This window comes from Fusarium flagelliforme (assembly GCF_020744385.1).
Source record: "Fusarium flagelliforme strain FIESC 12 MPI-CAGE-AA-0113 chromosome Unknown B0J16scaffold_1, whole genome shotgun sequence".
In the NCBI taxonomy this organism is placed as follows: domain Eukaryota; kingdom Fungi; phylum Ascomycota; class Sordariomycetes; order Hypocreales; family Nectriaceae; genus Fusarium; species Fusarium flagelliforme.
This window is the reverse complement of record NW_025763503.1, coordinates 3,046,554-3,068,191: the sequence shown is the minus strand read 5'-3', so window position 1 is coordinate 3,068,191 and position 21,638 is coordinate 3,046,554. Positions and strand designations below refer to the sequence as shown.

Sequence of the window (21,638 nt, the reverse complement as noted above, 5' to 3'; positions counted from 1 at the left end):
AAATTCTGATGTCGCGCAGTTCAAAGTCGGGTCAAGGACGTAAGCGCGACGGTGTGCGATTTGATTGTTTGTTTTGTGCGCGTGGCAATACTATCGCGGTGATTGAGCGAAAAGATCAGGAAATTCGACGAGTTTTTCGAGCGCGTATTGAACTCGGTTTGTTGAGTGCAGATAATTGTCTAGAGAAAGAGTATCATGCGAGAGTCGACGTCGGAACTGTTGTCGTCATCTGTGAGGTAGCGGTTGTATTGTTGTTGTTACCACCGCGGGATTTGTGGATTCCGAATCGCAAGTCAATAACAGCGGGCAGCGGTCTCGTTCCGACGCGCCTTTGTAATTGATGATCCTTAAAAATCGAAAAGCAACGAACAGGCTGGGCTTGCGCGACCGAAAGACGGCGCAAAGCACAAGAAGTACGGGAGACGAAGTGTGGGTGAAGCGCAAACGAGCGACTGGAACGGGAGAAAGGTGAGTGGGAGGAGGGAAAGGCGATCAAAGTAAAGGTGGGTGTGGTGGGCGGGAGTGTGCGCTATGTATGAACGGGCAAGCCAAGCTGCTCAACGGGAGAGGTGAGTGGAGAGCAGGGCAGCTGGGAATGGACGGGCGGCTCGCTAGGTACAGTACGTCTCTTCCTTTTGGTGTCTAGTCCCAGCCAGGGCAGAGAGATGCGATGAGACAACTGGTCAAGGCCGTGGATGTGGGCCAACAGCGAACAGCGGGTGGCGCGAACGCTGCAGTCGAGGTAGGTACAGTACCTGGCAGGCGGGCTGTACAAATGCTTGTTGGCTGGATGCCGACCAGCTTCAAGGTTGCTGTACTTCTCCAACTCGTGTCCAGCAGGGTCGAAGCAGGAATAAGACTGCGAAACTCGCACCTGAGCGGGCCACGATGTTATGCAATGCTATCCGATACGCTGTGTTGTACTCGGTGATCGTGTCTTTACCTCTACGGCTCCTCACGAGCTTCTCAAGGTCCACTGGGTAAATCCCTTGACCAAAGGTGAATACCGTAGCCAGCGTAGTAAGCCCCAACAAGCGATGTGCTAGTGCGAAGCACTTGTCCAAAACAACCCCGGCAGCGGCCGTGACAGGGAATAGGTCAAGCAGCGGTCAGTGGGCGACGAGGGCACGTTGTGCGATAACGAGCAAGGGCCCTGGCTAGAGAAGCGATTCTGATAGGTCTCTATGAGGGGATTGATGATCCTAAAGGTGATCGAGACCATGTGATGGAATGGCACAAGAGAACAACCGACTGAGACCCTGCGTACCTCGCTGTTCTGTGTTGTGTTGTAGGTATGGTATTGTTGTGTTTTGTTTGTATCAATGCCTGTATTGTTGGTTGGAGGGATCTTCCCCGTTAATTGTCGCAAGATCTTAATAATAGTGAATAGCCAGCAGTGGCTAGTATATTCTCCTTGATCTGGGACAGAAGCGAAGCGGTCAGCCCCAAGCGGCCGGCCGTTAGTACTGATACTGATACTGTATTGACTGAGACTTATTCGGGACCTCGCATAGAGATGCGGCGTATAGCCGGGCCTCTTGGGTATGAAGTGGTTGCAGATAGGCAAACGTGAATAATGGCCGAGTGCTTGTCACACATGGAACAATCAGAGGAATTTTATTGTTTGAGAGAATTGAATTGGAATTGAATTCTTTCGAGGGCAGAGAATAGTATATTGATGACGAGCTCTGTATCGGCGTTTTTTGTGAAAACGCGCTCAAAGTCATGTTTGTTTGTTATGATCTGAAAGTCGAGCCTCTGCTGCTGAGACACAAATAACCCAGGATTCCCAAGCTCCCCGTTGGCTGAGGCTGAAGTTGGGCACCACTTATTACAGCCAGCATGTGCGTCTGCAAAGAGAAATTCGAGGATGAAATGCTTGGATGGGAGCGAAGGACGAGGGTGCATATGGCGAGAGCTAAAAGATAGCAGCATGATGTGATGCTCCAACGAGAAGACAGCGCGCACAAGATTCAACGCCAGCACGTTTCGACCCCTGCCGAAGCCCCAAATCGAAACTACAAGCCGGCGGCAAGAAAGAGAGACAGCGCGCGGCGTACTCTAGCGTAGCGTATCGTTGGTAGCGTAGCGCAAGTCGAGTGCAGTGCAAGTGCAGCGCAAGGGAGAAGCATAACACAGCATAACCGGTCGCTTGCCCGCACTTGCATGCATTCGATTGATCCTGGAATGGGGGCTGGTTTGTTTGTTTGTGTGAATAGAAGTCAAGTCTGGTATAAGTTAGTGGATGAAGGTGGGTTTGGTGGGTTGCAAGGTGAGGGGCAATCATTGGAGAAACTGGGTCAGCATGACGCTTCGGAAGGTGCAGGTCACAGAAAACTCGACCAGCGACAAGTTGGGAGCAAAATAAATCAATCAAATTATTGGCAATCTTGCCGGTAGCTAGGCTGATTGTTTTTATCAGACCAAACTTGAGAGGACAACTTTTCTGATACCTACTAGCACGATACGTGCATGTAAGTAAACAACTCAAAACATCCATGGAAATAAACCCACTCACTAGATACCCCATCGCGACTTCCCGTTCAGTTCTAATTAAAAAGGTGTGTACAGTAGTTTCTCCTCACCTTCAGCTGGGTAGTGCCTCCTTACCTAGAGATCTGGACCTTCTGTCTCGGCGAAAAGTAAAACCTTGGAAAGAACCAAAGATAGCTCCTACCCAGAACTAGCATCTTGAGAAAAACAAGGAAGGTGGCTGGGAGTCAGACGCGAAAAACAAAGCGCGTTTGACGCGTTACTCGAGCAGCCAATCAGAGATCACCTCTTCTTGACAGTCACACAAGCTGGGCTCCATACCTGATTGAGATCGTTAGGTTCCATTGCTTCTACCAAAAGCGAATCGTATCATTCAATTTCTCGATGTACTGCTTTTCGGGCAGTCTTTCCTGTATATCAGCATGCATCATGTAAGTATACTGGCATTTGTTTGGCTAAATATTCTGCAGATATGCGTGTCGTCTGCCAGACCATGGGAATTTTATCCAGAATAATGGAATGGGAAGACGCCTTGTGTGTCTAGGGTGGGTGGCTGCTCCATGCTCACACGACAAGCTACAGACTCATCGAATCAGAGGTTGGAGTGTATTAGAGACTCGGCCGAGAATGGAAGTGGGTGGAACACTGTGTTTTCGCTTACTATGTGCTGATTTCATCGCTTCAACGAAACTTGATACCGACCTACCCTACTGCGACGGTGCTTTCATACTGTATGACAGCATTAACCAGGAAGACAAGCTTGGATCACCGAGAGCCGGTATTTCAAGGACTACTGATACTGATGTCATTCGACTTAGACTGAAGTTAGACCATGAAACGCTCTCACTCAAGAGAACTGTTTGCCGACAAACCACAAGACCTAGATACAGCAATAATGAGATATGACGTGACACCTCAGATATCCCAATTGGGTGTGCCATGCATCGCATGAAGATGCACGTCCGCTATCGACATGTCAATCAGGGAAAGATCCGGTCTAGCTTAACGGTAGCATAGACAGAATAGTGCTTGGTTCTGTTGGACGACTGTCAGGTTGTGAAGACTACTAATCTCCATCTCACCCATCACATCTTATGCTCAGTTGACACATCTATAAACAACCTACGAAGGTGGAGCTGCTCACCCTGTTCAGTCTGCCAGACCTGGTCGGTGCATTCGTATGAGCTTTCGAGTATGTATACCACGAGCTCGACGGGCTTAGAAGGATAGTGTATAGCCATGTAGACACGAAGTACAGAGAAGAAACTTGATAGTGAAGTATGCGGAGGTTTGTCTGTCACGTTTAAGATTTGAAGGTTTTAGAAATCAATGACCATTACCGCTCTTGCGTACTCTTGAGGCCAAAAGAACTGCCCCTCATGCAAAATCATATTGCTGAACTCCTCAAAAGCACTCCGTGACCACCTATTATTGAGGTATCGTTGATTTGTGGCACATAGTTAAGATTTACAAGATAAATCAGGCTCAAATGGTACAGAGATGATAGGCTATTGAGCTAAGATGTATTGTCAAAACGAATAAAGTACCAAACAGATGAAGTATCTGGACTGCCAGTCTGTAACCGTTACAGTTACTTCTATCGAAACTCAAATGATACCGTCCCGAACCAAGAATAAAGCGGCTCCGGGTGACACGGCGCCGTCACGGGGAGTGGAGACGGGACGGAACGGAAGCGAAACCCCGCAGTCATGAGCCCCATAGAATAGGTAGCCAAGCTCCTGCCTACCTTACCTAACTCAACTCACACCTTATTGGAGTCACTCTCTACCACCATCGAAGCAGGTCGGCAGCAGAACACCATACATTACAGCACGCGCATGCTGCAGTATATACGCTGCAGGCTCTTTATACACTCTAGGCGTGCTTCACCTTCTATATTTATTAGAAACCATCATACTATCTCACCGTTGAGACCGACCATGACTTCGAATGCACCAGACATTATCACTCTCGACAACCTGTCGCAGACTCTTACACCATGGAACCCTCAAGGCGAAAGCCAACTTTATGCCATAGTTGATATGGGAAGGTATATCCACCTTCATACAAAGACTGAAATGCAATATCTGATCATCTTTCAGCAACGGCATTCGGTTCTCAATCACCTCTTTGGCGCCGCCATTTACACGTCTTCTTCGCCCAATCTACTCAACTCGGGCTGCTATCTCACTGTTTGATGCCCTCAAGACCACCTCCAGAGGTCTGGTATTTCTGCCTGAAACCATCGCTGCCGTCTCCGAGACATTGGAGCGCTTCCATCAGCTTGCTGTGCGGCATGGAGTTCCCGCAAGGCATATCACCATCCTCGCGACAGAGGCCATGCGTCGCGCTGACAATGCTGCTGAGATGCTCGATGCCATCGCTTCAGTGACTGATGGTCTCAAAGTGAGCATCCTTGAGCCCGCGGTGGAAACTCTCTTCGGCGCTGTCATGGGTTCCCGCAGTGGGCTTGTAGGTGTTGAAGGTGGCGCTCTGTTTCTGGATCTCGGAGGCGGCAGCGTGCAGATGACGTGGGTCGATACTAGCAAGCCCAACTATGAGATCGATGCTGCCCGAGCTGGTGTGAGCCTGCCGTTTGGAGCTGCGAGATTGATCCGCGTCCTGCACGAGCAGCCAGCCGATGTCCAGGCTTCCGAGATCTCAAAGCTCCAAGTTGGTATGCAGCAGGCATATGCCAATTTATGCTCTCAGTTCCCTGCCCTCGACGCCATGAGAGCCTCTCACGGCAAGGACTCTCGGGTCAACGTTTTCATGTGTGGCGGTGGCTTCCGTGGTTATGGCAGTATGCTGATGCATCAGGACCCAGTGAGTCCATATCCCATTCCATACGCCAACGGGTATACGGCTCCCGGTACCCTCTTCTCCAAAGTGAAACATATGCGTCGCATCAATGAAGAGCATGATGGCCGCATATTCGGACTCTCAAAGCGCCGCCGGCAACAGTTTCCTGCAATTGCTACCGTCATTGAGGCTCTACTTGCCGCGGTGCCGAATATCGGGAACGTCACATTTTGTGGTGGCTCGAACCGACAAGGTGCTCTTATGATGAAGCTTCCTGTCGAGATGCGCGAGTCTAACCCCCTCAACGTTCTTGCCAACGTTGCCACAGGCGAGAAGCCCGTATTCGACGCTGTGGTAAAGATGCTCAATGATGCAATCCCTCAAGAAGTAGACCTTTCTACTGTGCCGGATGTTCTAGCTCCTGGTTTGGATGTCCTTTTTGCACGAGATATCTGGACTCGCCAGGGGCATGATGCGGAGAATAACACGTCATTCGCACTGCATCATGCAATCACCCGAGATGCTGAAGTTCCCGGCCTCTCACACACTGGAAGAGCTCTTTTGGCGCTTTCAACCTCGGCTCGATGGGGAGGCCACCTGAACCATCTGGACTCACAGCTTCAGCAAAGCTTGTTTGCACTTCTCGAGAGCCAGCATGTCGACGCCCCTTTCTGGGCTTCGTACATTGGTGCCATAGCCGGTATTCTAGCAATGGTTCTACCCATCGCTCCAACAACTGCAGACGAAGTCAAGAATGCCATCAGGTGAGTACTTGTCGGCGTTTGTTTCACAAAAGATCGTGTTGTCTAACAGTCACACAGCATAAAATCACATCTTAAGAAAACAGATGACAAGAAAGACAAAATTGTATTAACGATCGGAGTCGCCTCCGCCAACACAGCGGGTGTCAATCTAGAAGACCTCGCCGATAGAGTGGAGAAAACCGCCAAAAAGAATGGTGGAAAGAAGCCGAGATTCAAGATAACTGCCCAAGTGAGCCTGTTGCCATGATGCGCTTCCTCATCCGCATGAAAGTCAACCCAATACATCCATGTTTTTATCTTGATCCCACTTGATTATGCTCATTTGCAGCGAACGTTGTTGTTGTATTCGTTATCATCATCATAAAAGAAGAACAGACTATGTAAAAACCTCTTTGTTTGTTTGTTTGTTTTCTCTTTTTCTCCGTGTTTTTCCTGGTTTGCCTTTTTTGTTTCTCGTTGTACAGATACCACTCCTGTAATGACTGGACATGATGGTTGCGATGACTTCATAACATCACGCGCCCTTGCTCTTGGTGCTACTTTTAGGGCGTCTCTTGGTTGAGATCTTCTTGAGCTCATGGTTGACTACCAACGCGCCAAGTCGCTGATCAACTTTGTGCGACGATCGCTGGACCTTCTCATCTGAAAGTAAGTTAGCGGTGTTTCTGGTGGAGATGGGGTAACGTATACTTACAAAACTCTCTCTTGGAATCCATCATATCCTGAGCGAACTGTCGGATCTTGGTGTCCTTGAGCCAGTCCAGGGAAATCTCCATTCTCTTAGGAGTCTTGAAATGACCATGGTAAAATGTTGCGATGAAGGGAAAGAACTCTTCGTAGAGATTGTGATAGCCATCAACTGATGTTTATTAGCACAATGCTGGGACTTCATTTTGGAGTGCCTTACAAATATTCTTATCGTTCTGGGCACCGGGGTTTCCAGCGAAATACCCATCATGTGCAATGGTCAATTCTCTGTACATGAGAATGAGCTGCCACAAGCTTGCCCAGACTGCCATCTTCTCTTGCGATTTAAGCGAGTCCTGCTGTATATCCTCAAGTAGCTTGAGGATATCGAGCTCAAGGGACACAACTGCGTTCCATGCAATGCGTCTCAGTTCGGCCTGGACGGTGAATGGCACCTGAGAGACTTTGTTGGACGAGCTACAGCAGGTGAAGCGCGGAGCTTTCCAGATCCTGAAGAAGCAGTTCATAGTGTGAACTTTGGAGACGAGGTTGTGCTACACATACGTTAGTCATACTGTAGACTGCAAGGGCGAACAAGGATGGGTTGCAAGTGTTACCTTTGGAAGTCTATGACCCTTCTCATGATATGAGCGCAAAAAGTTTTGCACTGCATGCTCGAACGTGGTGCTGCCTTCGCGCTTGATTTGGGCCTCAACCCAACGCTGCAGCTCGGCATAGCTGGGGAATCTGTCCCGCTCAAAAGCAGCATTTCTGGGGCTCTCGTCCACTCCGTACTGGGAATGATATGCTTGGACAGATGCACGGAGATAAGGAGACTCTGCATCACGGTTGAAGTAGATGAGGATGTCTCTGGGCTTGGCATAGGGAAAGCGAGGCTCGTTGTCGACAACACGCCTCTCCTCGGCAGGGTCGATGGACCAAACATCTAAAAGCGATATGTCTCAGTGTACATGTCTCACTTGGGATATTGGGGAACCAGGGGGTGTTGTTCGACGTACCGGTTATGCGACGAATCACAACGTGATCCGCAGGGGTCTTACGGGTACAGACCAGGTGCGAGTGGTCTGGGAACGCCTTACGGCAAGAGGGACAGACGCCACGGTCTTGACACTGGGGATTGGCTCAGTTGATGCTTCAGATGGAGGACAGCCTTGTATAGGCATTGGATGGTTATCTTACGCGAGTCTTGGAGAGACGGCACGGCACGCATGCTCCACTCTTGCGGACGTCTGCTGTCTGGTCAGGGTCTGAGAGGTGTCTGGACCTCTTCTCCACAGATCGCTGACGCTTGACACCAGAGGTTGACGGAGGGGAGTGCGTCTTGCTGTGGCTTGAGCGGCGAGAGGACGACTCGCGGACCTGGATATGATGGGGGTATCCATATTCTCTTGAGGCATACTCGTTCTGAGGGTAGGTCCATTTATCATCCTGGGCCTGAACCTCTCGAAGACTGTGTCGAGGACGTCGACGGACATCCTCTACGCCGTCGAGATAGACAGAGCCAGAGGGAGACGAGGGAGAGGTACTACCACCTCTAACGAGTGCTGGTGGGGTCTGACCCATGGACTCGGATGTGGTGATCCCTCCATCGTCCGGGCTCAGGCCAGGGGTCATCCTCATGTACCCGTCCTCAACTCCGTCAAGTGAAAGATTGTGAAGATAGAATGGGATTTCAGTCATGAGCTTGGGAAGTTCCCGATAGTTTGTATGAGGGGAGCTAGAAGGGACTAAGTGGTCCTGGGTCTGAGTGGAATTACAGTAGCTATCCCAGTCAAAGAAGGTCCGGAAGAGGAGCTCGTCGTCGTCCGGGCCCGGGGAGGTGGGAACACGCGGGTTTTCTTGACCTATCTGGGACAAGCCCCTCGGCTGGAAAGCAGCAGGAGCACCTCCTTTATCCATCTTGAGAACTGTAATGTAATGTAATGTAATGTACTGTATCCGGTGTAAGTCACGAGGAGGTATCTTGGTGGAACCTTGATCTCTGCGCTGGGCGAATTGAAGCACGCAGCAAATACTTGTCAGAAGACGATAAGGTGAAAAGTTCCAATGTGCCTGATGCTTGCGTGCAAGATTCGAGCGATTCAGAGACACGTCCTGGCACCAGAGAGTTATAATTCGGCCTCAAATGGAGGCTCATGGTGGACTTGCTCACTTACACCATCCTCCTCTTCAATTCTCGGTGAAAACAGGGGTTCTCATTGGTTGTATCTTGTCAAATTCCACTCTTTTTGCTTCCCATTGACCAATGAAGAACCCTGCACTCACCGAAAATCGACGTCTGGTTTGAGTCCGGGTCAACGCTACGAGTTGCTAACAAGCCTAGATCACGGGTATAGCGTCTACCAATGTGTTTGTGGGAAGAGAGAGGCGGAACTTTATCGATATGAAGTTGGGGGTTTAGAAAAAGTTAGTATTGCCGCGTCAATCCCTCGTTGAAGCTATCAAAATGTTGGTGATGCGTTCTTTGGTGTTTATGCAGGTCCAGATGGAAAGGTACGAGATACTAAGTTTGAGGCCCCCAATTAGTTTTATTCGCAAATCAAAATGTCTAAAACGGCCAATTCGAGTTTTGTTTGTCACTCAAATATGTAGTTTTCTTTGTTGTCTGGTAGTGTGCCACTCGTGCAAACCTGGGTGGCCTTGTAGTAGAAACTCCGGTTATATGGTTATGTTGTTGATAAGAGCAAAGGCACACACTCTTTCGCACTACTAGCTTCCATTTATTATAACTATCACAGGAGTTATCGTGATAGAGAAACTTGATTTATCCCAAGTTTGCCTTTTCGAATGTCAGCACTTAATTTATTGGTGTTGCTAACTTAGATGTGCTTAGTTCGTTCGAATTCAAGGTGGGACGTGCGGTCATATAGACAGGGGGGTCTCATGTAATAGCCATATTCGGCGTACAGTACCTGTTCGTCATCGCTGGTCAATGGCTGCGATGTCTAGGAGATGGGGGAAATAAGATCAAACGATATCAGCGTTCAAGTCAAGCCAGTGTCAATTGAAACAAATTCAGAGTCCCGAACATTTCTGCAGCTAATTTATTCACAGTCATCAAACTTGGGCAACAGAGACATGCAAGAGTTAAGTAGTCAATGAACTGGTTAGATTTAGTATGCCAAACTTGATATGTCACTCGAGGATTAAATTTCGTTTGTATCACAAGCTCATCGCCGGTCTTAAATTTAAGCACCCGGCGTCCTGTCCCGTGGTGGGGCCGAACAACGGCTCCGGCAGCTGTCAAATTTAAGCCTCAACGCCACGCGAGCTCCGGCTCGCCTAAATGTTAGAAAATAGAAGGCACGTCCCCGCCGTTCCTTCCTCCTTTAGCCAGTGACAACGAATCAGAAAGCAGTTAGTCATGTGCTCCTACCAAAGTGAGACACCATGTCCAAGACAATGCATGAGAGTTCCCAGGAGCATGTGACCAGACCCAGCCAAGTTGATCCTTCTTATTGCTGGGAACCGACAGCTCTTGTACCATTGGCCAATGCTCTTTTGGGTCAGTTTGCAGGCTACCCACTTCCTTACCATACAAAGCTCAGAGGTCGCTTCTCTTCTGCCTATAGTAACTTACACCACAACTCTCAGATGACAGAAACTGTTTACTTACAGAACGTTTTCTTTATAGCTAGTACTTATTTGGACTTAAGCGGCGTATGCCTTAAGGATTCGAAAAGCCGACTGGGGTCTAGGTATGTATACGAGCGTCGACCTAAACCAAAGGGACATTTCTCAGTTCTCGACTTTGCTTGAGCGAGAAGCTGAATAATCCAGACCGGACATAGTCCTTCATTGTGTTAGCCATATTCCCAACTCTGGGTTGATATCCTGCAATCAGCGTTGTTCTATTCGGGATTCTCAGCAATCTATCGTTGATTGGGAGTGGAAGGGACCCATCAGGTTATTCGCCTAAGTCACCACTGTCGTATAAGACAATAGGATCCTCGTCCCTCACATCAAAATCGATCGTCAGGTAGTTTGAAAGACATAGTATCGTCTTATTTCTTCGAGAATCATTAGCTTACGGTGCGCAGCCTTTCCGTGGCCTTCATTCAAGGGTCATGATTGGCCTTGCAGGTAGTTGAGGCCAGCAAGCTAAATTCTCAAGTCGGTTTTTGGGAGGCTACTAAAAGTCGGTTTCCAACATACAAATTGTCGAGTCACAGAGGACAAGAAAAGAAAAGGTCACTCTCTGAAGCTTTTGTAATGGCTGCTCACCGTAGAGTCGTTGCATCTTGGAGGACTGACGTATTTGTTCCGGTCCAAGAAAGCAATAAAGTGAGGGAAGCGTGCTATCATCAAATGATGAGCATGCAGATACATTAGGTATCAAGTAAACAAAATTTTATTACACCCAAAATATACCTAGGTAGGTATATCACCTACTATGGATACGGGTCGTTTTAGGTAGGTAGGTAGGTACCTACCTCTAGGCATTGTCTGCCCTTTGCGATGCTGACAAGGGCCTACAGTGCTTGGACACTGTCTCGGGGCATGTCAGCAGGTGGGTGACAGAAGAATTGTCTTCTAAGGCTTAGGCTACAATAATAAAGTAGCCTAAGTCCAACTAAGACACCAAAAAGTGACTAAGTTATTTCGTCTCTTAGGATCTCGGGGACAATTCTTCTGATACCCTGAGGGTCAGCAAACTATTAGTACAGTACCTGCGTGAAAATAAAACTGTATCTAGGCATCCAACCCACCTCCCTCTTGTTACACTCTCTCATCCTTACGCCCATGCAAAACGGTTCTCATCGGAAGTATCATTTAAGCTTTAAGACGCTCGAACAGCGTCATCTCATTCGATATTATCAGAGTGGCGTTGCTCTGCTAAAATGGACTTCAAAACAACGCCTCTAATTCCAGTTGGATGTTTGAGTATCAAGAAGGACGAAGTTTGTACGGAATCTGGAATTTGGAATTCAGAAGATCTCTCGGGCTGGAGAAGATTTCGTTCCTTCTCAAGCGACTCGGACGTCGACGATTATGCTGACACTTTCCTCCCCAACGACCTTGAAGCCAAATTGTTCAAGATAAAATGGCTCAGCCCATACTTTCTACTATGTCGACGTTCATGGATGAGACTCGAATTCAATGTCAAAGAAAAAAATTCCGACCGAGGTACTTTCAGGGTTTATTTTCTTCCAGATGATGCATTGCGCCGAACCGTTGACCGATCAGACCGTTTCTTACTGAAGTCAAGAGAGAAGATCCTCAAGCAGCTAAATTACTCAAAAGAAGCATGGCAGGGGAAAACGGATAACATATGTTCTAACAGGCCTCTTGTGCACGAATCCACCAGCTCAAACAGTGGCCAGGACGAAGGCATGTCCCTCCTCCAGCTCTTCAACAATATTCCGTCACCCGCTCCTAATATTGACAACATCGGGGACCTCTACATCAGATCAGCCATGAGCAACCTTTTGGATGGTGAAGTTCCAGACTTGAAGTCGGAGCTATATCCTTATCAACGGAGATCGTCGGCTCTGATGCTGCAAAAAGAGGTTCAACCTGAACAGGTCCTCGACCCTCGCTTACTTCAGCTTCAAGACCAAGAAGGCGGATTTTGGTACTATGATCCAGTGGCCAGTACTATACTAAAAGATCCTCGATATTATGACGGGGTTTGTGGTGGCATTCTCGCTGAAGAGATGGGCTCCGGTAAGACTATCATCTGCCTCGCACTTATCCTTGCTACGAAAGACCTGCCGACCCAACCTCCTGAGCATTTTCGGGCTGGAGATAGCCCAAAGAGAAAGCGCTTAGCTCCTCTGGCGGAAATGGCTGCATCTTGTGCTACCAGAAACTCGGTTCCATGGAAGCCTTACTTTGATATCTGCAAAGCGCAGTCGGGCTACGAATACACACGCTGCATCGAAGCATTGGAGCGAAACCCTGGATATTACTTTATACCTGCACCAGATGTAAGGCGAACCGGAAGGCGTTGCACCGAGCCGACGGAAATGCCCAAGAAACGAGTTTATCTCAGCAATGGAAGCGTTGTCGTGGTGCCTTCCAACCTGCTAGCCCAGTGGAGGCAGGAGATTCGCAAACACACTGAGAACCTAAAGGTTCTGGTAGTGGAAAGAGATACACAGCTGCCACCGCCCACGGATTTGTTGAAGTATGACATGATTCTATTCTCCCAGTCCCGGCTGGAAGCATTGAAGAGACAAGGAGGACTCGATGAGTCTCCTCTGTCACAGGTCCATTTCAAACGATGCATCGTGGATGAGGGACACAAGCTTGGTAATTCCAAGATAAGTGGCAAGAGTAACATGCTACTCGTTTTGGATTCTTTGCACTTCTCGTCGCGCTGGATTGTGACAGGAACTCCTTCCCATGGCCTATATGGAGTGGACGCCCAAAAGTCGGCAAAACAGACAAATACGATGCAACACGAAATAGCAAACTCAACGAAGACTCGCAAGGACGAAAACAATTCTGATCTCCAAATGGAAACGAAGGATTTGATGAAAATCGGCGCGATCGCAGCGCTCTATCTGAAAGCCCGCCCCTGGGCAAATACTTGTCTTGAAGCTGGTGACACCACAGCGGACTGGATGACATATCTGCTTCTTCCCAAGCACAAATCGACCGGAAGAGGCCGTTGGAGTATTTTGAGATCTACCTTAAACTCTCTTATTATCAGACACCGTCTTGAAGAGGTCGGTGATCTTCTGCCTCCTGTAAACGAAAGACTAGTTGTTTTGGAAGGCTCGTACCAAGACCAAATGTCCCTTAACATTTTCTCGATGATGATCATCTTCAACGCTGTACAATCGCAACGAACCGACATGGACTACTTCTTCCATGCCAAGCAACGGAAAGCACTGCTCCAAATTGTACAAAATCTTAAACAGGCAAGCTTTTTTGGTGGTCCTTTCTACTCACGGGAGGACATCGTTAAAGCTGTTGAGACCGCCGAAGGGTTCCTCCAGGAAAAAAAGATTCCCATCAGCGAAGAAGACAACCACCTTCTTGAGCAAGCGATACAGTTCGGCCATGTTGTGGTAGACAACAAGCTTAAATCACTCAGTAACCAGTTCCACGAGCTGCCAATATTTGTCAAGGGCTTGCCGCATGACTTCAGCAAATCCTGGTCACTGGACGGTGATACAGAGGACGGCATTACAGAGGACGGCATGTGCAGCTCATCAAACATGCTTGTGGCTCTTCAGAAACTAGTTTATAAATCGGCGTCAAAACCTGACGAGTTCAACTCGCTGCTGAATGGCCAACTAGTTCAAGAGGGAATCGACGAGAGAGAGCGCATGCGTGCACTAGGCGACCCAGGAAACAACACACAAACATTGGCTGGGAACACGAAACTGGGGGACGATCAACACCCGAGCATACGGAGTCGTGGCTCAAAAGAAGTGAAGCCTGAAGTCGAAGCCATTATTGATGGGGCTCTTGGTCCGCTTGAAGAAGCGAACATCACGTCCACTGCCTCGGTCAAACTTTCCTACTTAATTGATAGGATTCTCGAGTACCAAGATGATGAGAAAATACTCATTTTCTACGAGAACGACAATGTTGCATGGTACCTAGCTGGAATGCTCGAAGTTGTGAGTGAACAAGCATATTATGGCTGGTATCGCTAATGTTGAATAGCTTCAAATACAGCACCTCATTTACGCCAAGGGCTTGACCATCAAGAGGAGAGCCCAATATGTCAACACTTTCAACCATAACCCTAAGTTCAGGTAATATCTCTCTTCTCACATTAAACTCAGCGCTGACAATATAGGGTTTTATTGATGGACATCTCACAGGCAGCGTTTGGTCTAGACATGAGAGAGGCATCAAGAATATTCTTCATAAGTCCAGTGCTTAACCCACAAGTTGAGGCGCAGGCAATTGGTCGTGCACGACGCATCAGTCAGCAAAGGGCGGTCTTCGTCGAGACATTGGTGCTCAAGAACAGCATCGAAGAAGTCATCTTAGACCGAAAGAAGCACATGACGCAAGCGGAACACCACCGTGTGCAGTCTATCTTGGATGTTGAACCGATATACAATTGGATTAAAAACGCACAAATCAAAACCATGCCGGTGGCTGGGGGCAAAGAAGATCAAATGGCATCGCTCAACACACCCCAGTATATCTTTAGGAGAGGATTCGGGCGCACCATGCACCCTGACGAAGGGTTGGTATTGGACGATTCCCCCACAAAGACTACCAACGGTGTAGGGATGGCTTTAAGATCTCGTGAGACGAATGGACTCAAACGGACAATTGGATTCGACACAGTTACAACTGGCGAACATCAGAATGATGCCAAGGCCTCGTCAAGCAACCCAAGAGATGTCGCCGCGCGTCCTTCGAAGAGAGTGCGATTTGCAGGTGGTTCAGAGGAAGATTGAAGTCGATCACCCTACACTAGGCAAGCTACTGTAGGATGGATGCAGAGCTGCGCCACGCACCGCCACTTGCTATCATCCCATACGCCAAGATGTGGCGAGTGGAAGACTAAGTTTCAGAACCAAGTCGGAAGTTGGAAACGCTGCATTGCATTGCATGTGAATGGCGGCGATTTGGAGTTTGGCGTCATTAAGAAAGCGATCGTGAGGCTAAAGATGCAGTACACGAACCTTTGCTGAATGTATAGAGTACCTAGAAGCTAATGAATTCACTTGTTACTTGAGCCGAGGATATGACAGTCTCAACTCTCAAACTTGGAAACAAAGATGGGTCCCCAGGTTGTTAGTTTCTAAGCGAACCCGAGGCTGAAGTACGCGAGAAAAACAACAACGTGATGGAAACATGACATCGTCGATGTTGGAAGCAGTTGATACGGATGGGATCCTTGCTACTCGCCTTGTGTTTTCGAAAGAAGCGGTATGTATGTATGTAATCAGTTGGTGGGAATTCAAGGTTGTAACGAGGTCAAGTCAAAGTCAGAAGATACATCCGAGAATGGGGATAGTGAGAGAATGAGACCATAGCCAGGCCCAGCCACAATGACTGTATCCATATCCAGATATACCCTAGTCTCGTAATTGCTACGGGAAAAACGGATCTGACGGGCCTTCTTCTTTCTTTTCGTTTTCTTGACAGTCCCCCACAGAGGGAATGACAGCGCACGTATGTATCTTCCTGTATTAGTTATCGTACATATCCTATCCTGGACTACTGTCCGGTGAACCGTAAAAGAGGATGCAGTCTACGAATCATGGGCGTTGAGCTGCTTGGCAAGGAGTTATGAAAGCCAAAGGCGCAAATGCATAACTTTATGAAGCGCCGAGAATCTGATATTGGATGAATATTATCTGTGGATAATCAAATTTCGGGAGTTTTATGCCCGTAGTCTGTAAGCGAAGATGGATATCTCACTCTTGGATTGCGTATGCGTTTTGTTTTGTGCGTGAATAACTAAGATCCTGTTGTTTTTTACTGATGGTTCCCCTGTTCGGGTTGGGCATTGGGCAAGGGGGAGCGGAGGGAAGACCAGTAGATGTTCCCTGCCTCTGATCGGAGAAGTTGAAAGTCTGGGGACCCTTGTCCTTGTTGCACAAGCTGGATGTCAAAGTCGATGATCAGCAATCAATAGACTGAAAAAAGCATGTGTGTGTATGCACAAAATCGGTGGTTAAACATGTCTGTTTCTGGGGAAGTAGCATGAGTTACAACTTGAGTCAAGTATTGGACTAGGTAGAGTACTTGATAGTACATACTACAAACAGAGAGGCATCCAGCCACCGATTTACTACTGCGGCTAAGAACTCTCCCCACCAAACGGTCGCTTAGGGGAGTTACTGCCTAAGCCTAGGCCTAGGACTAAACAAGTCACGTTGAAAAGCGACTGGATGAAGTGATGTCTTGAGAGTCATAGGATCCGCAGATTGTTGGGCTGTGTTGTATCCATCTTGAGAGTCACAGTAGGATGTAGTCATTGCAAAGATTGGGTGATACAGACGGTATATGACAGGACAAGTACAGGGATGTCATGGATGTGTTGCCTCTGAGGGAGGCCTTTCGAGTCTATGCTATTTTTGATTATGGGCCAGCGGCTGGGGAGTTACTGGGGACCTCTAGAGTCTCGGCACAGCAGAGTTAGTACGTACTACTGCTGCAAGATGCAAGAAACCAGGTACTAGTGCCCTGTAGCTTTTTTGCGTCAGTGCCCGTGTTAACTAACAGCCCGTCTTGAAAGCCATCAAGTTGGCAGTAAAATATCTGAGATAAAAGTAAAAATTCGCTTAAACCTTATCAGCTACGTCAGAATTTCTTTTTCTTCCCTCCCCTTTTTACTTTCCAGTTTCTATTAAACCCCAGATTTGTTAGTTAGCCTTACCTAGTGTATCCGTATGTAGACGTAACTTAGTGTAGTAGTAAGCAGCCGAGAAGTTAACTTTCTTTACTTACAAGGCCCGGGCAGAAAATCCAAAACACCACCGAGCAGGGAATATCTGCTAGCTGGGAGGACGCAATAGCAGGGGTTGGTTGATGGGTCTCCTTCTTCCATTGGTCCCATCCAAATCTTGGTTTTACTGTTGGCGTTTTTTGTTTTTCCTCACTATGTGATCATTCATTGAGATCGATCGGGGCAAGTTGGCAACCAATGATTTTATTAAAGAAGAATCAAGACCCAATGTATCATAGTTTTGATTTAAGAGACCGGCTTTTCTACAACACGAAATCTCACTCTTCCTCTTTTATTTTACCGACATTAACGAAAATACTGTTGTATACGAATTCATGCATGTCTGAGATCCCGGTACGAATCAAATCGAGCCAAACCTCCCCTTGAATCTTATGACAGGCTATTATGAGATCGAATTAGAATCATAGCCGCCTCCCTGATCTATTCTATTCTATCCTATCCGCCTCTCTCACTTTTTAAGCTCTTGACCTCCCTCCCACACTTTGCCCAGGGTTTATTCCTCCTTGTCCTATACTCGTTCCTTCATATATTTCTTTTCTTGTTGCTATTGGACCGGCAACCCAATACTCGGGATATTATTAGTATTATCGAACGGCAGACACGACTGGTTTTTTTTTTGTTCTTTTCGGATACCGACTTTGGGGATTATTGGCGACACCCTATCACGAAACACTTTACTTTCTCTTCAGTTCAGGTCAATTGAGTGAGCGCCTTCAATTGTTTATTAGTTACTCGTCGATCTATCTCTACACCCACCGATCCAAGGCGCCAGATCAGCACAAGAAAAGCTACGCGACGCGACACAACATAGCAAGTACCGTACAGAAATGGCCATGTTCCAGGTTCAGCACAATCACCATGGAGAGGACTTCCAGCGCTTCTTTCATCATGGACGAAGTTCAATGTCGGCTATTGAGGATAAAAGAGCAGAAGAGTTTAGGAGACATGTTTGGGCGGTGACCATGACAGATGAGAACCCTTCTTCAGGGACTCAGACTCCGAGTCAAGATCAGACTGCAGCTCAAACGCCAAAGAAGAAACACACTCGGAGATCGAGTGACCTTGTGTAAGTTTTGTTGCCTTTCTATTCGTCAATTGCGGGTTGGATCCATGGTCTTATTCAACATCATTTATTCCTATACCACCAACAGAAGAGAACAACGCATTGTTTATTTTTACCCCTTGTTTCTTTTCGTCGATACTTTTGTTTGTTTGTTTCTTTATCCGGAAATAGAAGACAATAGCACCCCTAATGTCTTGTCTTGTCTCTTGTCTCCCAAGACTTTGGTTTCTACTTGTCTCAAGCCATGGAGCTGCTGTTTCTGCTTCTGGTGGTGGATGATGTGATCAAGTCCGCATCCGCATCCGATCCGATCCCATGGACGGTTTCTCTTAGCGCTTGCAGTTGGTTACTGCGCTGAATGCACCCTTTAAATTACCCACCCACAATTTCCCCTTCCTTGGTGCTTAGTGGCGCTCTTCTCACCTCTCAAGGTGCCCTGTCCCCTGGACTCAAGTCATGTTAGCCTTACGCTACAGCATGGCACAGCCATTAATTGCCTGTCAGACTTGTACTTGGCTGCAATAATCGACGTCAGATCTGCCTTTTAGAAAGGAAAGCGGATGGTTTTATGAGGCCGATTAATGCCTAGTCCTAGTTTGTTTTTATTCCCCGGGAAGGAAGGAAGGAACTGTTAGGATCACACCATGTTCCTTCCTTCTCTTTCCTTATAATGATTTCCTTCCATTTGCGGAGCCTCTTTTTGTTTCCAAACAATCTACTGTTTTTGGATGCCTTTTCTTCTTCTTCTTCTTCTTCCTCACTACCTTATCTTAACTAACATCTTCTACCAGCCGTCCTGGCGCAAATAAACTTCGATCAAAAAGAGCTTCCGCCTATGCTGCTGGTCCCCCCCCGGTTATAAGAAAAGGAAATGACAAACACACAAAGAATCAGCTCAAACTCGACACCACAATGAAGGACACTACAGTTTCAGTCAGGCCTATACATCCCACGATGTTTGGTACGCCTAAGGATCTCTCGACAGCACAAGAAACAGCCATCAATGCTTTCCTCGCAAACACAAGTACAAAAGTCGAAGCAACAAAGACAGACAAGGATCCTTATTCACCTGTGGCTTTCCCTCGTCCTACATATACCGTTCTCGAAACTCCCCTCGCAGACCCCAAGAAGAGTCGCGATGCCTATCCCAAACAGGGACCCAAGATCAACCACCCCCGCCAACCCTCCAATATCTCAGTCTCAACCGCATCGTCACTTCAATCTCGAGACACTATGAGCTCAGCACAGAGAACCTCTTGGGGAAGCCGAACGAGCATGGAAACCAACGACTCTGTTTCTAAATGGCGACCCGATTACATGTACCAACGACCAATGCCTATCAAGCAACAGTCTGCCTCTTCCACGAGAACCCCCATGAAGCCAAATGAGCTCTTCTCAAAACTGCCTGCTCCAGTGCTGTTGGGTATCATGGAGCAGTTGAGGAGTCTTCACACCGGAGAGAAGAGTGGAAGCTGCGCAACTTGCTGGATGAGGGATGCGACCAATGTTGCTGTATCTTGTCGCAAGTGGTACATGCCTGCTCAGACAGTTCTTTACCAAGACATCCAGCTCGTAGGCTCGGACTCAGCCGTCCACAAGAAGAAGTACAAGATGTCCCAGGGTGTTCGAGTTATGATGCTTCGACGTATCCTCCGCGCTAACCCCCACCTCGCCAACCTCGTTCTCACACTCAAGGTCCCAGCTCACGAAGTCGTCCCTAAGGGCTCTACCATTGCTGAGTACGAGGATCTCGTTGCCTCACTTGTCATGGCCTGTCCCAACCTTGAGAGCCTTTCTGGTCTTTCGCCTCTCTATGACCACTCGTTTAGCAAGATCTTCCATGCCATGGCCACGAGAACAAACCTGAAGGAAATGAAGTGGCTTGTTCAAGCCTCGCCCCATCAGAAACAGCAGCGCATCCAGTCGAATACCCAGCAGCTCGGTCTGGTCATGCCTGGCGAACTCAAGCCTTTCCAGGAAGCCACATTCCTGTCTTTCCACGACAACTGGAGACACCTCGAGACCCTCACTATTCACTGTCTCCCAGGAGCCACTCTTACGCCCGAAACTCTCCTCACGAAAACTCTGGAGCGTCTGCCTAATCTCAAGCACCTCCACCTCTGCAACCTCCCGCCCAACAGCTTTGACGATTGCACTCTTCTCACTCTCCCTGCTCTTGAGTCCCTCACACTCTCTCACATCAGCGGCGTAACAACCAATGGCCTCTCAGCGTTTGCGACGCAAGCTAACAGCTACCCCCTGCGCAAACTGACCCTCCGACACACATCTATGGACTCTTTGGCTGCTCTCGCTCGCATCTTGTCTAAGTTGCGAAACCTAGTCAACTTCTCTTTCATCCAGGCCTTCCCGCCCACCATGCCCGAGAACGACAGTTTTGCGCTGTGGTTGATGCCATATCTCACCAGCAACTCCATCCGAAAGCTGCACTGGGACATCACTAGCCACGCATCATGCGTTAGTGCCGCAGATGACATCCTTGCCCGAAGCATCGGTGCAGGAGGGTTCCCAGCTCTGAGGATCCTACGTACCCCCAACGATCCCGAAGGCGTCTTCCAGGAACTCTGTTACCCTGTTGACAGGGTCGATCTTCCCTCGGACCGCTATCGACCTGAGAAATCCGAGAACTCGACACCACTGCCTAGCGCATCAGCAAGTCCCATGTCGCCTACACGCCTATTTCGATCCTCCAACGTATCGCCGATTGCTCCCCCACGGGAAACCATCTCACCCTTTGGCGACATGCGACACAAACCCCACACGAATCTTCACACTGCACGCCTGGCAGCCCAAACACGTCTCGAAGAAGCCCGATCCCGACCCAAGTTCACTGTCAATGTGATTGACGAAGACGGCACTTTTAACGACACCTTCAACATGGCAGGGTTCATGGGCACGGCTGGAAGTCCCATCAAGTACCACCTCCACCCCGACCGCGGGACGACGGATGACAAAGGTGGTCTTATCGACATTCGCGACCTCGAGAGTGATGCAGGCGAGAGCCTAGCCGGCGGAAAGGCAGGATGCACTGGTCGATGGAACGCTCGCGAGGGAATCGTGGCAGACAAGAAGGAGAAGGAGAAATGGTGGCACACCGAGCGAGGCCGCTGGCAAAAGGTTACGCTCTGAGGCAAACCACTCTGACTGAGTATGATACACATGGAAGCCTCCAAAATAGTGCGGCTATGATTAATGGATGGAATGTATAAGGAAATTGGACCTCGACGGTTCACATGTATAGAAAGTTCTCAGGAACGGGGCATCATCAAAAGGCGTTTTGCATTTACAAGACCTATTCTGGATGTAGGCGTTTATAAAATTGGGCATAGCATATTAGCATATACTGAAGTAATTGTATAATACTACAATATTACACAACGCAAGAAGGTGCAGT

At 48.2% G+C, this 21,638-nt stretch overlaps 5 protein-coding genes across 5 annotated transcripts; 3 read left to right on the top strand and 2 right to left on the bottom strand.

The window, feature by feature from the left end:
• Positions 1 to 1,822: 1,822 nt before the first annotated feature.
• B0J16DRAFT_17213 (uncharacterized protein) lies at positions 1,823 to 2,823 on the bottom strand. Its single transcript, XM_046122432.1, has one exon. The coding sequence runs from the start codon at positions 2,528 to 2,530 to the stop codon at positions 1,919 to 1,921; it is 612 nt and encodes a 203-aa protein (XP_045988955.1). The 5' UTR covers positions 2,531 to 2,823; the 3' UTR covers positions 1,823 to 1,918.
• A 1,438-nt stretch (positions 2,824 to 4,261) lies between these two features.
• Positions 4,262 to 6,342, top strand: B0J16DRAFT_17190 (Ppx/GppA phosphatase family-domain-containing protein). Its single transcript, XM_046122428.1, has 3 exons — positions 4,262 to 4,543; positions 4,596 to 6,059; positions 6,117 to 6,342. The coding sequence occupies exons 1-3, from the start codon at positions 4,332 to 4,334 to the stop codon at positions 6,304 to 6,306; spliced, it is 1,866 nt and encodes a 621-aa protein (XP_045988954.1). The 5' UTR covers positions 4,262 to 4,331; the 3' UTR covers positions 6,307 to 6,342.
• A 116-nt stretch (positions 6,343 to 6,458) lies between these two features.
• On the bottom strand, positions 6,459 to 9,115 carry B0J16DRAFT_17203 (uncharacterized protein). The gene is made up of 6 exons (XM_046122430.1): positions 7,947 to 9,115; positions 7,766 to 7,877; positions 7,364 to 7,692; positions 6,967 to 7,300; positions 6,754 to 6,918; positions 6,459 to 6,701 (listed from the first exon to the last, which is right to left on the bottom strand). Exons 1-6 carry the CDS (start codon positions 8,664 to 8,666, stop codon positions 6,574 to 6,576), a joined length of 1,788 nt encoding a protein of 595 aa, XP_045988953.1. The 5' UTR covers positions 8,667 to 9,115; the 3' UTR covers positions 6,459 to 6,573.
• Positions 9,116 to 11,608: 2,493 nt separating this feature from the next.
• Positions 11,609 to 15,461, top strand: B0J16DRAFT_391093 (SNF2 family N-terminal domain-containing protein; the record flags this gene model as incomplete). Its single annotated transcript, XM_046131918.1, has 2 exons — positions 11,609 to 14,344; positions 14,552 to 15,461. 2 exons carry the CDS (start codon positions 11,609 to 11,611, stop codon positions 15,140 to 15,142), a joined length of 3,327 nt encoding a protein of 1,108 aa, XP_045988952.1. The 3' UTR covers positions 15,143 to 15,461.
• A 3,443-nt stretch (positions 15,462 to 18,904) lies between these two features.
• B0J16DRAFT_327910 (uncharacterized protein) lies at positions 18,905 to 21,620 on the top strand. The gene has a single exon (XM_046126168.1). The coding sequence runs from the start codon at positions 19,139 to 19,141 to the stop codon at positions 21,371 to 21,373; it is 2,235 nt and encodes a 744-aa protein (XP_045988951.1). The 5' UTR covers positions 18,905 to 19,138; the 3' UTR covers positions 21,374 to 21,620.
• Positions 21,621 to 21,638: the final 18 nt, after the last annotated feature.